At 39.4% G+C, this 13,498-nt stretch overlaps 1 protein-coding gene across 6 annotated transcripts in view; it reads left to right on the forward strand.

Moving 5' to 3' along the window:
* snap25a (synaptosome associated protein 25a) overlaps positions 1 to 13,208 on the forward strand; it is a 115,644-nt gene extending 102,436 nt beyond the window's left edge. For 5 of the 6 annotated variants that reach the window (XM_052012860.1, XM_052012863.1, XM_052012862.1 and 2 more), the window contains 4 exons: positions 2,929 to 3,046; positions 6,691 to 6,816; positions 8,448 to 8,592; positions 11,972 to 13,208. In XM_052012860.1, the coding sequence (XP_051868820.1) occupies positions 2,929 to 3,046; positions 6,691 to 6,816; positions 8,448 to 8,592; positions 11,972 to 12,040 (458 nt within the window). In that variant the 3' untranslated portion in view covers positions 12,041 to 13,208. Of the gene's footprint in view, positions 1 to 2,654; positions 2,773 to 2,928; positions 3,047 to 6,690; positions 6,817 to 8,447; positions 8,593 to 11,971 lie in introns of all 6 variants that reach the window. The other variant, XM_052012859.1, reaches the window with a different exon arrangement.
* Positions 13,209 to 13,498: the final 290 nt, after the last annotated feature.

Genomic DNA, 13,498 nt, shown 5'->3' on the forward strand with positions numbered 1-13,498 from the left:
CCTCTTCTACCTATCACCTCTCAGCTTCTTACATCTGCCCCCTTCCCCACCTTCCTACCTTCCCCCCCTCATCTGGACTCACCTCTCACCTGAACTTACCTGTCATCTGCCTGTGCGAGCTCCTCACCCACCACCACCCCCCCAACCGATCTTCTTATTCTGGCTTCTGCCCTCTTCCTTTCCAGTCCTGATGAAGGGTCTCGACCCGAAATGTCGACTGTTTATTTCCGTCCATGGATGCTGCCTGACCTGCTGAGTTCTTCCAGAATTTTGTGTGTGTTGCTCCAGATTCCAGCATCTGCCGAATCTCTTTGTGTCTCTGTTTTGCACTTACAAGTACATGTGTTTTCAATAATGAGTTGTGAGCTCTGCAAGGACGTGAACTCAGTTCCTGCATTGCTTGATTGAGTGGAGATTCTCACACCTGGAGGAGATTAGAGCCACCTCTTATCTGGCGCTACGGTGGCCCCAGCAGGTCTCCTGAGTCCCTTCTGCATGGATGCCTCACACCTGCCCAGCGTATAGGATCTCCTGCCTGGCATTTATCTCACTGATGAGAGTGTTTTTTACTAAATCTAGGGGCTCACTCCCTTTCCCCAACAGCCTCTGTGACTTCCATAGCAGTCATGGTGTGTGTTTCTGATGTCTAGTAGCCATGGAAAGTGTGCCTTTAAGGGCTGACATCCTTTCCAGATCATTGGGTAGTTAATTACAAGCAGCTGCCTTCAGTTGAACCTCGTCCGATCATGATTCCCTAAGTCACATTTTAGGCAATATTCTGGATATGGAGTGTCTAGCTGTCAGTGTGAATGTCTAAAGATTTTGCCTTTCTTCTGTGTTGTGTTGTTCAGGGGGAGAGGGGGAGGTTGCGGAGCATCTTTGTTATATGAATGTTTTGTGTAAAGTCCTTTCTTTTGTACACTTCGGTGAACAAGCCAGTGATGACTTGGACCTCCAAATGTACACACACGCAGGTATTTTCAGTATACTGCAGCTCAATGACTGAGGTTGGAATGACCTTGCTTCTGGAGCAGAAGAAACAAAGGTTGAATGAAGGTTTCCCATTCATCCTCTGGATTAGTTCCACTCCAAGGGGAAGCCTGTTGTGGTGGGGGGGGCGGTCCAATATTGTGGCAATGAAGGTTGAGAAGAAGTTTCAAGTGATGCCACAACCGTGCTTGACCAAGATTTCGGCTGTGGTTCGCCTGTTGGCTGGAATCACAGCTTGCATGTTGTTATTTAGCAGAAGTACAATGGAGTCAAATTTCTGAGCACTACCATGTTTGAGAAGGACTCTCTGCAATCCCTCTTAGATTGACAGACTTGAACGCTTTGTGAATTTGATAAAGGTCATGTAGAATGGTTGATGCATTTTTCTTGCAGTAGTTGCATGGCAACGATCTTGTCTGTTGTACCTTTTAATGGACAAAATCCACACTACAATGGCCACTGGGCAGACACCCCTGGCAATTACTTTTTCTGTATCTGCCAAACCACCCTAAAGCTGTTTCTAATACCATTTTGGTCAATTTGACAGTATCTTCTGGAGGTGGGGGGTGGGTGGGCAAAGGAGGTGAATCTGATTGAGGATTGGCACTATACATAGCTTGTATTCTGTAAAACAATGAAAAACAGGTAAAATCCAATTTTTAGACAAATTGGAATTGGTTTATTATTGTCACATATACCAAGGTACAGCGAAATACTTGTCTTGCATATTGTTCATATGGATCAATTCATTACACAGTGCCTTGAGGTAGTACAAGGTAAAACAATAACAGAATGCAGAATAAAGTGTAAGAGCTACAAAGAAAGTGTAGTGCAGGTAGATAATAAGGTGTAAGGTCATAATGAGGTAGATTGTGAGATCAGGAGTCCATCTTATTGTACTAGGGAACAAATCTTTTTTAGTAAAGTTGATCTTGGTGAAATTATTGGGCGAGTTATGGAGAAGAACAACCTTTCTCTTCTCAAGATGGTATCACAGAATTATTTACATCCACCTGGGGTCTTGTTTAAATATTTCCTCTGAAAGGTCATACCCTCTTCTGTGAAAGGTGATACCCCCTCCTACTGCTGAGGAGTGTCAGCTCAGATATTGTATTCAGCTCTCTGGATTGGCACTGGTACTCTGCCTCGGGCAAGAGTGTTAAGAGTGGAATAGGTAAGGTCGAGCTCCCTATCGAAAAATAAGGTTATTTCATTGTCATAGAGTCGTAGAGTCATACAGCACGGAAACAGGCTCTTCAGCCCAACTGGTCCATGCCAACGAAGGTGCCCATCCAAGCTAGTCCCATTTACCTGCATTTGGCCCATATCCTTCTAAACCTTTCCAATCCATGTACCAGTCCAACTGTCTTTTAAAAGTTGTTACTCTACTTGCTGAGGATTTCCATGGTTTTAACTTTCAGAACTGAATTATTAGCAGTTCTATAGCATCATAAGTTTTCACAATTTAATCACTAATTTCCTTTTTAGGTTCATCAATGACAATATTTTGGTCCAGCATTCAGTATGCATGTAATAGGAACAATGCATCAAAGTAGAGAACTTTTCTTTACCTTCATAATTTAGTCTACATCGACATTATTCATGTTTTTGGTCAATGCAAACCAAAATTCATTCCACTACTATCATCCCTTTATCCTGACCAGAACAACTTGATCGTGTGGAAGATGGCATGAACCATATCAACCAAGACATGAAAGAAGCTGAGAAAACTTTAAAAGATTTAGGGAAATGCTGTGGCCTTTTCATATGTCCTTGTAACAAGTAGGTACTGGGTGCCCGGCTCTGATGTGGACTGTCCAGCTGTCAAAGTGAATGTCTGAAGTTTTTCCTTTTGAATTGTCTTTCTTCTATGTCCTTTCTTTCTCATCTGCTTCATTGTGTGGCGATTTAAAAAAAAACAATCTTGTGTTTAATCAGAACAACTGGAACGCATCGAGGAAGGAATGGACCAAATCAATAAGGACATGAAAGAAGCAGAAAAGAATTTGACAGATCTAGGAAAATTCTGTGGTCTTTGTGCCTGTCCATGTAACAAGTAGGTGCTGTCTGCCTGACTGCCTGCCTGCCTGCCAAAGCATCTGGGCACCCAAGGCTCAAATTAAGCCTTGTGCAGCTCATCCACGCTTGGCAATAGTGGCAGGATGAGCGTGTGGCATGCAGAAAAATAATACCGTTTAAAGGCATCCATTTCATAGTGTAGGCTCTCCGGTTGATTTAATGCATAAACAAATCAGGCATGCTGCAGCAGAGACACCCATTCTTGACCTTGTCTTTCTAAAAAATACCCCTGCATGCTCAGTGTACCAACATCAAGCTATAATCTGAACACCTAAATAATAGAGTATTACTGGAACACACTCGGTTTGTTATCATTTAACAGATCAGTTCAAGGATGACCTATTTTATGTGTCATGTGATGTGGGTAATAGTGTGTGTTGTAAACATGTTCAGTTAAGCAGCAATGAATGAACTGTGTGCAGTGATGGATTTTAGCATGTTGAGATCCATTTTAATGCATCATGCAGGTGAGTTCATCATTGCTTTGAAATGTCACCTAGTGCTTTGGAGGCAAAAATATCAAAACAAAAAGCATGTGAAAAGAATATGGTTAATTCTACCTCCCTGAAAGCATGGCACAATCTAAATATAATTTTCAGTCAAGTACCAGCAGAAATGTTTACATAAATCAATCAACCTCTGTTCCTTTGTAGTCACTGTTCGCCAATATTTTATGAAAAGACTTGTTACCCGAGCATGTTTATTATCACTAATTTGTTTAATGCCTGAGTGTGTTCTTGTATGTTATGTAATAGTCTATTATTTGAGCATGTAGACATATGACAGGTGATGATACAGGATCTGACCATGTGCAGTAAGCTGTAATAGTTTGTAACCTCTCAACATGAATTCTAAACTATATGTAATAACAGCAGCAACAAATTAACATCTAAAAATTAAGTTACTTGGATTATTAAAGATGCTTTTGCCTTGCTTTGTCTTTAAGTACATTCAAGCCCTGATCCTGATTCTGACCCAGATGGCTCCCACTATTTTTTATTCATTTTACAATATCTGGATATCACAAGCAAACCCAAGACTTATTGCACATGCCCACTTTCTCTTGACAAGATGCTGATGAGGCTTTAACTGGAATCTCTGCAGACTGTATGCTGGTACTACAGTACCTCTCTACAGCAGCAGGAAGCCTGCTAGTTCTGTTGATGACCCTTCACCAATTAAAAGCTGCCTGCAGGAGAACTTAACTCAGGAAAATCTTTACTCCCACAATACCATGTCAGTAAAAAGGTCTAACTTGGCCAGCGTATGTATGACTGATGGTGTATAATTCCTTCACCATTTCTGTACCCATTTTACTTGTTACAGATGAATGTCAGACTGGGGCTCAGATCCCACTGGTATTATTTTACTGTCCCATTTACAAAGTTTCTTCTTGCGGCATGTCCCTTGTGGTAACCTACTTTCCAACAAAACCTGCTCATTTTCAAAATGTTTACAGGAAACAAGATCAAAAATAGATACAAAAACATCTCCACAGAGATTTTCCTCAACTAAAAAATATATTTTCTTAGTGACCAAAGGCTTCAAGTTACTTCCATAAATCTTAAACTCAACCCCTGCCAGTCCAGGGAAGAAATGGCATTCCACCTTTCATTTATTGCAGCCTTTGTGAAAAAGAAAATCAAGCATATACTTCAGCCCATCCTTCCATTATATTAGTTTCCCATTAAAGAGGTTGTTTATTATATGAGAACCATGTCCTGATCTCAAATGTCTTTATTGCCGACCTGTTCTGGAAATTTCTCCCTTCCTTATTCAGTAAGTTGGAATGCTCCATTCGTTACTCCCTCCAATGGCTAAAGAGCAAATGTTGAAAATTTTATGAAAAATTCACTCTGTGCCTAACTTGGTGCAGTGCTAATGTAATCACCAGTAAAGGTATGGCACAACTACTAACGTAGTATGTCATAAACATGAATTTGACCTGGATTCTTAAAACTGGACCTAAAATACACTGCGCCAAAAGACAAGAATTTCGGATAAAATAAAAGTGGAGTTGCTGATCTGAAAACATATCAGTTTGAAAACCAATTTCACTGACTGTTGATCTAGGTCTTTCCCAGCTTCATCAGATCTTTGGTTATCCAGTGCAAGAGCCCAATGGAAATCTCACAAGATGACCTGCTTTAGCTTTTCTCTCTTCATCATAAAGAGACACCCAGCCTTTTTGTTACCCAGTCTCCAGGATCCAGTACCAACATCCAATAACAGAGGGTAAAAGTCTGGCACCATTTTATTAAGAATGCAGCAAAAGGCTAGCTATATATTTCTGGGTTTAAGTAGGTGATATTGGATGGTGATGGGGTTAGAGAACAGGTGGAATCACATTCACTGACCTTCACTCCTGATTAAGACCACTAAAACTGATCTCTGGCAGAGTGATGGTGCTCGTTTTGCAGGGCTGTCCAAATCCAATTGCACCCCCATAGTGTTCAAGAATAAGTTACCTTATATTTGTCCAAGTAAATATAAAGTAAAACATCAAAAAAACAAAACAAGTGACTTTCTAACACTAGCAACATGCTGCACATCTCAGAGGCCTGATACTGCAGCAGTGTCATGATTTATATGTTATTGTAGACTGCACGGAAGAGAATGGGTCTTTACATTTATTTATAATCCACACTAGTTTTGCAAGTCATTTCTTTTTCAGCTTGCTATCGATTAATTGTTTCGGTTCTGTTTTATAACCCCCACCATCCTCCCCCAATATTATTCGACTATCAGAGATCCATTCTACCTGTGTGCTTAACCAATCATTAGTGCCCTTACTGCTGGTGCATCTTATGCAAGTGAACCAGTAGGGTAGTGGAGCTGCCTGAATGTGCTTCACATTTCCTTTTCATGCCCAGGGTCCAAGCATGAACAAGGTGCAAGGGTTATCCAATGCTTTTCCTTCTGATGCTAATATTTTAATGATTGCTTTTTTTTTGCTCTCGCATTTGTTTCACTCAATGTTTGTCTTTAGTTTGTGTATTCGTTTACAAGGATGTGTACATCAGGGATTGATGTTTGGCCAATGAATTATTAGAAGTACCGATATATTAGTCTGTAATGTAACCAACATTTTAAATCTTAAGCTCTTCAACATAATATTGGTACAGTGGTTCAGAAGAACAATCTCAATTTGTTGATCTTTGTGCTTGATGTACTAATTTAGTAGCCGCTGGTCAACTGGTTCATGATATCAAATACTTCCATTATCTTTAGTAATGAAGGAGAGTACATTTTAGCCCTTTGAGAAAAACTTTTAACCTATTCCAAAAAAGATGATCTGACCTGTCATTTGATGTCCTTGCTGAATTTGGCAGTTTTTTTTCAACCTGCTAAAGTGTTGAATTTGTTGTCCTGTTTGATAAACCAATGTTTCTCTAATTTCCATGTTAATATAATGAATAAAATATTCCTGTTGAACTGCAGGGAACCAAAAATAAAATGGATGCTTAGGAAACATTCATGTGAACAGCATAATATATCGGTATACTGTCATTTCCTCAAATATCTATTTGCCTGATCCAGTTAGAAATTTGAATGTGAGGTATTTGGATTTACACAATAGTTCCAGTATGCACCTTATGTCTTATTGTTTTAATCGTCCAGACTCAAGTCAAGTGATGCCTATAAAAAGGCCTGGGGGAATAACCAAGATGGGGTAGTCGCCAGTCAGCCTGCTCGTGTGATGGATGAGCGTGAGCAGATGGCTATCAGTGGGGGATTTATTCGCAGGTGAGCTTAACTGGATCAATCCAGAGTACACAAATATGAAGATATGATGCTGGATGTTATTAGATTATGAGATATTCTGTTGCCACCTGATGCCACTTCTTGTGGCATTGCAAAATATTAGGTGCCTTTGCCAATTGCCTGCCATGAAATTGGGATGCAGCAAATTGAAGATTAGAAATATGAAATTCAAGATCGCACCTTCTGAAATGCATTTGTTTTATTGCCAGAGGTCTGCAAAACCTTGGGAGTTGGTGTAAAGATATTTAACAATCCTAAAATGGTGAGGGGAAGTGGTACAATTAATTCTTATGCAAAGAAGTCCATATCTTATTGACGATGCACACAAACTGACTCAGAAACATGCTTGAAATTGGTTAATACCATGTTAATGCAGTTTCAGCTGTACAATGTGCAGTTGGGCTTCTGGGCCTATTTGCTCCCCAGTTTTCTTTACTGAAGGCGGAGCTCATGGAGTGTGGTTACATGGGCTCTGGTAACTCTTCCAATAGCTGGAGTGTGAAATTGAGGAGGAAAATAAACTGCAGAACTCTCTGAAGCTGAATCTGAAATAGAGATGATATATCAAGGGGAGGAGAGATCCGAGGTGGGGACATTTTATCCTACATGGAGGGTTTGTAAATGAGGATAATGAATTCAATATAATTGGGGGTGGGTAAGGGAAAAAGGAAGTTGTTGAGGATAAGGTAATAGGGAACAGGATTTAATGAGTATAGTATACAGGCAATGGAGTTTAAGGAGTTAGTGCAGAGGTGACATTACTGGGCTTTCTGGCGATTAATTGAGTTCCCTTAAAGACAAATGTGAAATTATATCCTCTGTTCACTGAAATGTGACTTTGTAAATTCTAATGGAGTCAAGGTCAGGCACGGTAGTGTAGTGATTAGCATAATGCTTTACAGCGCCAGTGACCTGGGTTCAAATCCGGCCACTGTCTGTAAGGAGTTTGTATGTTCTCCCCGTGTCTGCGTGGGTTCCCTCCGGGTGCTCCAGTTTCCTCCCACGTTCCAAAGACGTACGGGTTAGGAAGTTGTGGGCAAGCTAAGTTGGCGCCGGAAGCGTGGCGACACTTGTGGGCTGCCCCCAGAACATTCTACGCAAAAAGATGTCTTATATTTATCAAGGTATGATATATGTGCCATCACAGTAATCCCTGAGGTTAGCTGAGATCAACAGTGAACACAAACTTTTCCTGTGTTACGAGCTGGTTGAGGTTCTCCATTCTAAGAACGGGAGAGTAAATACAACACATTAAATAGACAGAAATTTCTGCTTTCAAATGCCAAGGTGAGCTATGTATAAATGCCATGCCTGACAGGAAACATTGCTTTATGGGATTCCAACCCTACTCCTACCCCAATCCCCTCCTAGCCCTCAATGCCCAGAAAAAAACCCAGGGAAGGACTGAATGAAGATTACTTCCATTCAGCTTGGTAAAATAGCAATTACATGTACAGATAGAAATGAAAGCTTGCCTAACTGCCACATGTTGGATTCCTCTATCATATTTAAAGAGACATCTTAAGATGATAATTTTAATTTCTACCTTGTATGTTATAAGCAATAGTGTCCACCACAAGTTACACCCTTAAAGAGATCTTCCTCTGGCACAGGGTGACAAATGATGCCCGGGAAAATGAGATGGACGACAACTTAGAGCAAGTTGGTGGTATCATTGGCAATCTTCGCCACATGGCACTTGATATGGGCAATGAGATTGATACACAGAACCGCCAGATTGACAGGATTATGGAGAAGGTAAGATTACTGCAAATCATTCTTTTAGTAACTTGTAATGAATGTTGCATTCTCTATAATCAGGAGTGATTATTTCAGAAATGTTGTCCTAAGGTTTGGCATGTATTTTAGCACATTTAAGAAATCACTTTCTGCTAAATGCCATAAACAGCATATGGGAACTCATACAATCTAATTTTAAAAAATAACATTTGGTTGTGTTATCCAATGTATCACTGTAAGTTATAGTTGGACATTTCAGGGTGAAGAATGCTTCTCTTTCTACAGATGCTGCCTGGCCTGTTAAGTGTGTCCAACATGTTTTTTATTACAAGTGGACGGAAAACCTTCCTTCCAACCCACAAGTTATAATTGCTTTCAATTGGCTTTCAGTATCAGCAAGTACTATCTGATTTCGTAGTAGGGCAGTGGAAGGGGTCTCATTCTGTAGGGAATTTGAAAACTGGGGGAAGGTGACAATGACAAAAACAACATCTTGCAATATATCCTCGTTGTTTGAGCACTGAGTCCCTCGGGACAGTAAGAATTGCAACCCTAATCCAGCAACTTTTGTAACCAGTAACTTTCACAAGAAAAACAGTATGAAATAAAAGGTTTTAAACCTATTTCTACTGATGGCTAATAATAAAACATACAATCCATATGTTTTCACCATTATTCTCACCGGCTTCCAGAAGTGATGGGTGGCAGCTCTTGAGCTAAAGGAAGTTAAAAACGGCTGCTGGATGTATTACAGAACATAAATACTGTGGATGCTGGAGATCTGAAATAAAGACAGAAAATGCCAGAAGAGTAGGTTACAGAGTATCTGTGGAGAGTTAAGGAGATCAATGACCCTTCATCAGAACTGGGAATAGAAAGAGATAAAGAATTTTTTGGGATGCAGAGATGGGGAGACAAGGAGAGAACAAACTGCAAGCTCTGTGATAGAGCGGAAGGAGGAGAGAGGGTGCAGGGTAACAACAGCTTAGAGGAGAAGAGAATTCAGGTGACGTTCTATATTTTCAATTGCAGAGTATTTTCGGCATTTACTGTTTTTATTGCTGGGGATATTACTGACAGCTTTGTATCTTCGATGAAGTCAGGAATATCATGACATGTGAGATTGTTGAGTGAATAAAGGAACTAATGCCATGATTAGTCCTCCATATCTAGCCATGCAATGGCATAAATGGACTTTCAGATTGAATACTTCAGTGCTTAAACGTGGTATGTGACTGTCCGTGATATTCCCTTTGGTGAAAGGTTAGTGCAAGTACAAAACAGGATGTCCAGGGTGACCATCTCAATTATCACAGGACTGTCACCCCCATAACTTGTTAGCAAGATGAATCCTGATAACTTTGGTGTTTAGGAATCCCTCTCCTCACCCTCACTTCACAACTTATATAAGACTTTTGTTAGTTTTTTTTTAAATAAGCTGATAAAAGTGGTACAGCATCATCCTGTGGTGTTCATAAAATGCAGAAAAGCAGGTACAGCGAGCAATTGGAAAGGCTCATGGTACGTTGGCCTTTTCAGCTAAGGAGCTGCAGCATAGAAAGAAGGAAGTCTTCCTCAATTGTACAAGAGTTTGTTGAGACTACAATTGAAGTACTCGATGTGATTTTGATCGGTCAGGAAGTATTTACTTTTCTTGGACATTGCATTGGAGATCCTCTAGATCAATTGCTGGGATGAATGACTTAACTCATGTCAATAGATAGAGTGACACAACTAGATTCACTGGAGTTCAGAAGAATGAGAGACGACCTCAGTGAGGCAGATCTGAAGTTGTTGCATGGCCTAGGAAGATCTTTGGTACTTGCAAACAATCAAAATCACTCAGGACCTGTTAAAACAATAAAAATTATGACAATAAATAACATTATTAAAAGAAATTAAAAGACTAAAGTATACATGGAAGCACACACACTCACTCTGTTTCTCTCTTATACACACACACACACACACACACACACACACACACACACACACACACACACACACACACACACACACACACACACACACACCATTTTAAAATATTCCCTAGGAGATACAGCCTCAGGAGAGGAATAACCATTGGCCATTTACGAAGAAATAAGGAGAAATTTGTTTATATAGAGGTGTTATAATCTTTGAATTTCTACTCCAGAGACCTGTGGATACTTAGTATATTCAAGACGGAATCTGATGCACTTTGTACAGCAGAAAAATGAAAGGGTGGGAAAGTAGAAGCGGGGAAAGAATTCCCATGAGGTCACATGAAAGAGAAGGCTCAAGGGGCTGTGTGGCCAACTGGTGCTCCCAGTTTTTATATTCTTCTGCTCTATAATGGTCCTGCTGCTGATTCCATTGATGCCTTAAACAACATCAATGCAGAACTGTGAAATGAAAGTAAATGGAAAACCCAGTAGTGAAATGTGTAGAATGATAGGTTGTTTTAAGCAGAATTGAATATAGAGGAACAAATGGAAATAAACAATCAGCATTCACCTGCAGCTACTCAGTCCAAGCTTTCTAGAGGAGTTAGACCCTTAATTCTTTGTGCCCCTGATCTAGCATAATGCATTAGCATGACCCTGTAACTTGGATAGGATTAAATGACACATGAAAGCCTGTGCCAGTATGTAGGTTGTCAACACCTAAGGGTTTTATCATATGATTAAGCACCTTATTTATTCAAGCAGCCTTATTTCCCCTCCCCCATATACAATACTTATAATTGTTTAAAGAGGAAGAACAAAAACTCACATCATTTTTGAAATCCCATATGCTTTTTCTCCAGGTCGCTCATAGCAGTGTCCAGAAGATTAATTTTTAATCCTTGGTAACTTCAGGGAATTCCTGAAGGGTTGGCAGCCCAATATGTGCAGATGCTTCAGTGTTCCTTGTCTGAAAGCAAAGGTTTCCTGGAAACAGTAAAACATCTGTGCACACTTGGATTGGAGCAGATGCTGTGTGCCACTGCCCTGAAATCATACACACTGGTACTCCAGTGTGCTGCACCTCTGTGACTTACCTTGTATTGAAAGCATTGATATTCTGCTAATTCAATATTTTACTTCTGATGCTTACTGAGGGATCAGGTGTTTACTAATGTGTTTATTTAGAAACAGATCTATTCTTCAGATGCTCTGCAATGTGGAAATAGTTGGACATACAGAATAAGATGCTCAAAGCATGGCCAATCAAGAGCATGCTTCTCTTCAGAATGGCTTTTCTGTATAAGAGAGATTCAAATGCATTGACATAGGGATGAGAATTAATGGTATTTTATGTCAGTGTCATGCAATTCAATTAGCTCTTTAAGTAAGCATTTTTTCCGTTAGCATTTTGATTTTCTTCCTCTACAAAACTAATGCATGCACTTACTTCTATTTTTATTACATTTTAGGCTGAATCCAATAAAACCAGGATTGATGAAGCCAACCAACGTGCAACAAAAATGCTGGGAAGTGGCTAAGTTCTATGGGAAAGTGCATCGCTCCCTGGCACTGTTGAGAAAGCAGCATACTTGATTTTATTGTGGTATTTACTGATTAGGTTTGCACACATGCACATATCAGACCCAGTGTAAAAGTTGCCCTGTGTAGCTTGTCATATTTTTAACCAGACTACATGCAATTATTTATTTCTAGATAAACCTCGTTCCAAAGGATGTATATAGAGCTGGATTCATGGCTTTAGCTCCCTAGTGACCTTTACAAACTGTTTCATGATTTTTTTTGAAAATCAGAGTTTGCTTGGTAAGATAGGAAAGTTAGAAAGGCTATTTTTTTTTAAAATGGCAGAATGTACAGTATTGTCCTTTAAAATGATGTCATTACACAAAGCTACTGCCATGTTCCTAGGGTATTGTGATGGTAAAAACATGTAGTTAAAACAATGTTGTCTTATGTTTATTTCACAGAACCATTCTAAGTTAACGTCAAGGAACTGTGGTGTATGTAACTGTAATCGTCCTTGCACTGAGGTGATGATATATATGCATGAAATTAACTTTAAGCCCTTCTGCTAAATGATCTTCACATGGCAGTAGTGACTTGGCAAAGCATGCTCAGTATTGGGACACAGTTGATACCTGGTTATATCTACAAGTCTACAGTAGTGCCATGTTTTATGTTCTAATAGCAAAACTTTGAACATGGTGTAAAATAAGGATAAAGCATTTACTAAATGAACAATTTCTGTAATGAATATACAGTTGGCTCTTCATGAGTAAATGTCAACTTAATGCTGAAGCAAAACATACTGGGAGTGGTTAGACATATCCAGAAGAGTTAGATACTGCGATAATACCTGGTGGGGAAAGACTGCACTAATAGGGAAAAATAGTTGTGTAAATAGGTCTGAATATTTATGAAAGATATGAAGTAGTTTTTATAAAGAAATTGTATTTTGTTTGTTATTACCCTGTGTGTTTTGTAAAGTTTCTTGTTGCTTATGTAGTAGAGCTATGCACAGCAAATGCCTGGACTGTGTAGTAATGAAAAGAGTAAAAACAAGTAGTAAAATTGTTCTGAAAAATGCCATTATAGCATGTAACATGAAATTCCTTCTGCCTTTTGTCAGACTGTGAAGTGGTTAATGTTTTGTAGTTAGTTACAATAATTAAAAATTACAAAACTTAAGTTATATGCAGTTTAGTTTATTGTCATTATCATGCGCTTTTTTCTGATCTATGGTGAAAAATTCCTTTGTGCATTACAGTAGTGAAATTGTGTTATGTAGCAGAATTTTCTCAACACTACGGGTGCCAATTTACTTCCAATTTCTGTCATGAATTGCAAGCACATATTCTTATCAGGAAGAACACTACCGCCCACTCCGTGGCTTGTGCTATTTAAAGAGATCTCCAATGACATGTAGATATTAAGTAATTAAGTGGAAGGAGAGTCAGCTATGCATATTTGCTTGTTGT

The sequence above is a fragment of the Pristis pectinata genome, chromosome 3 (genome assembly GCF_009764475.1).
Source record: "Pristis pectinata isolate sPriPec2 chromosome 3, sPriPec2.1.pri, whole genome shotgun sequence".
Taxonomy (NCBI): domain Eukaryota; kingdom Metazoa; phylum Chordata; class Chondrichthyes; order Rhinopristiformes; family Pristidae; genus Pristis; species Pristis pectinata.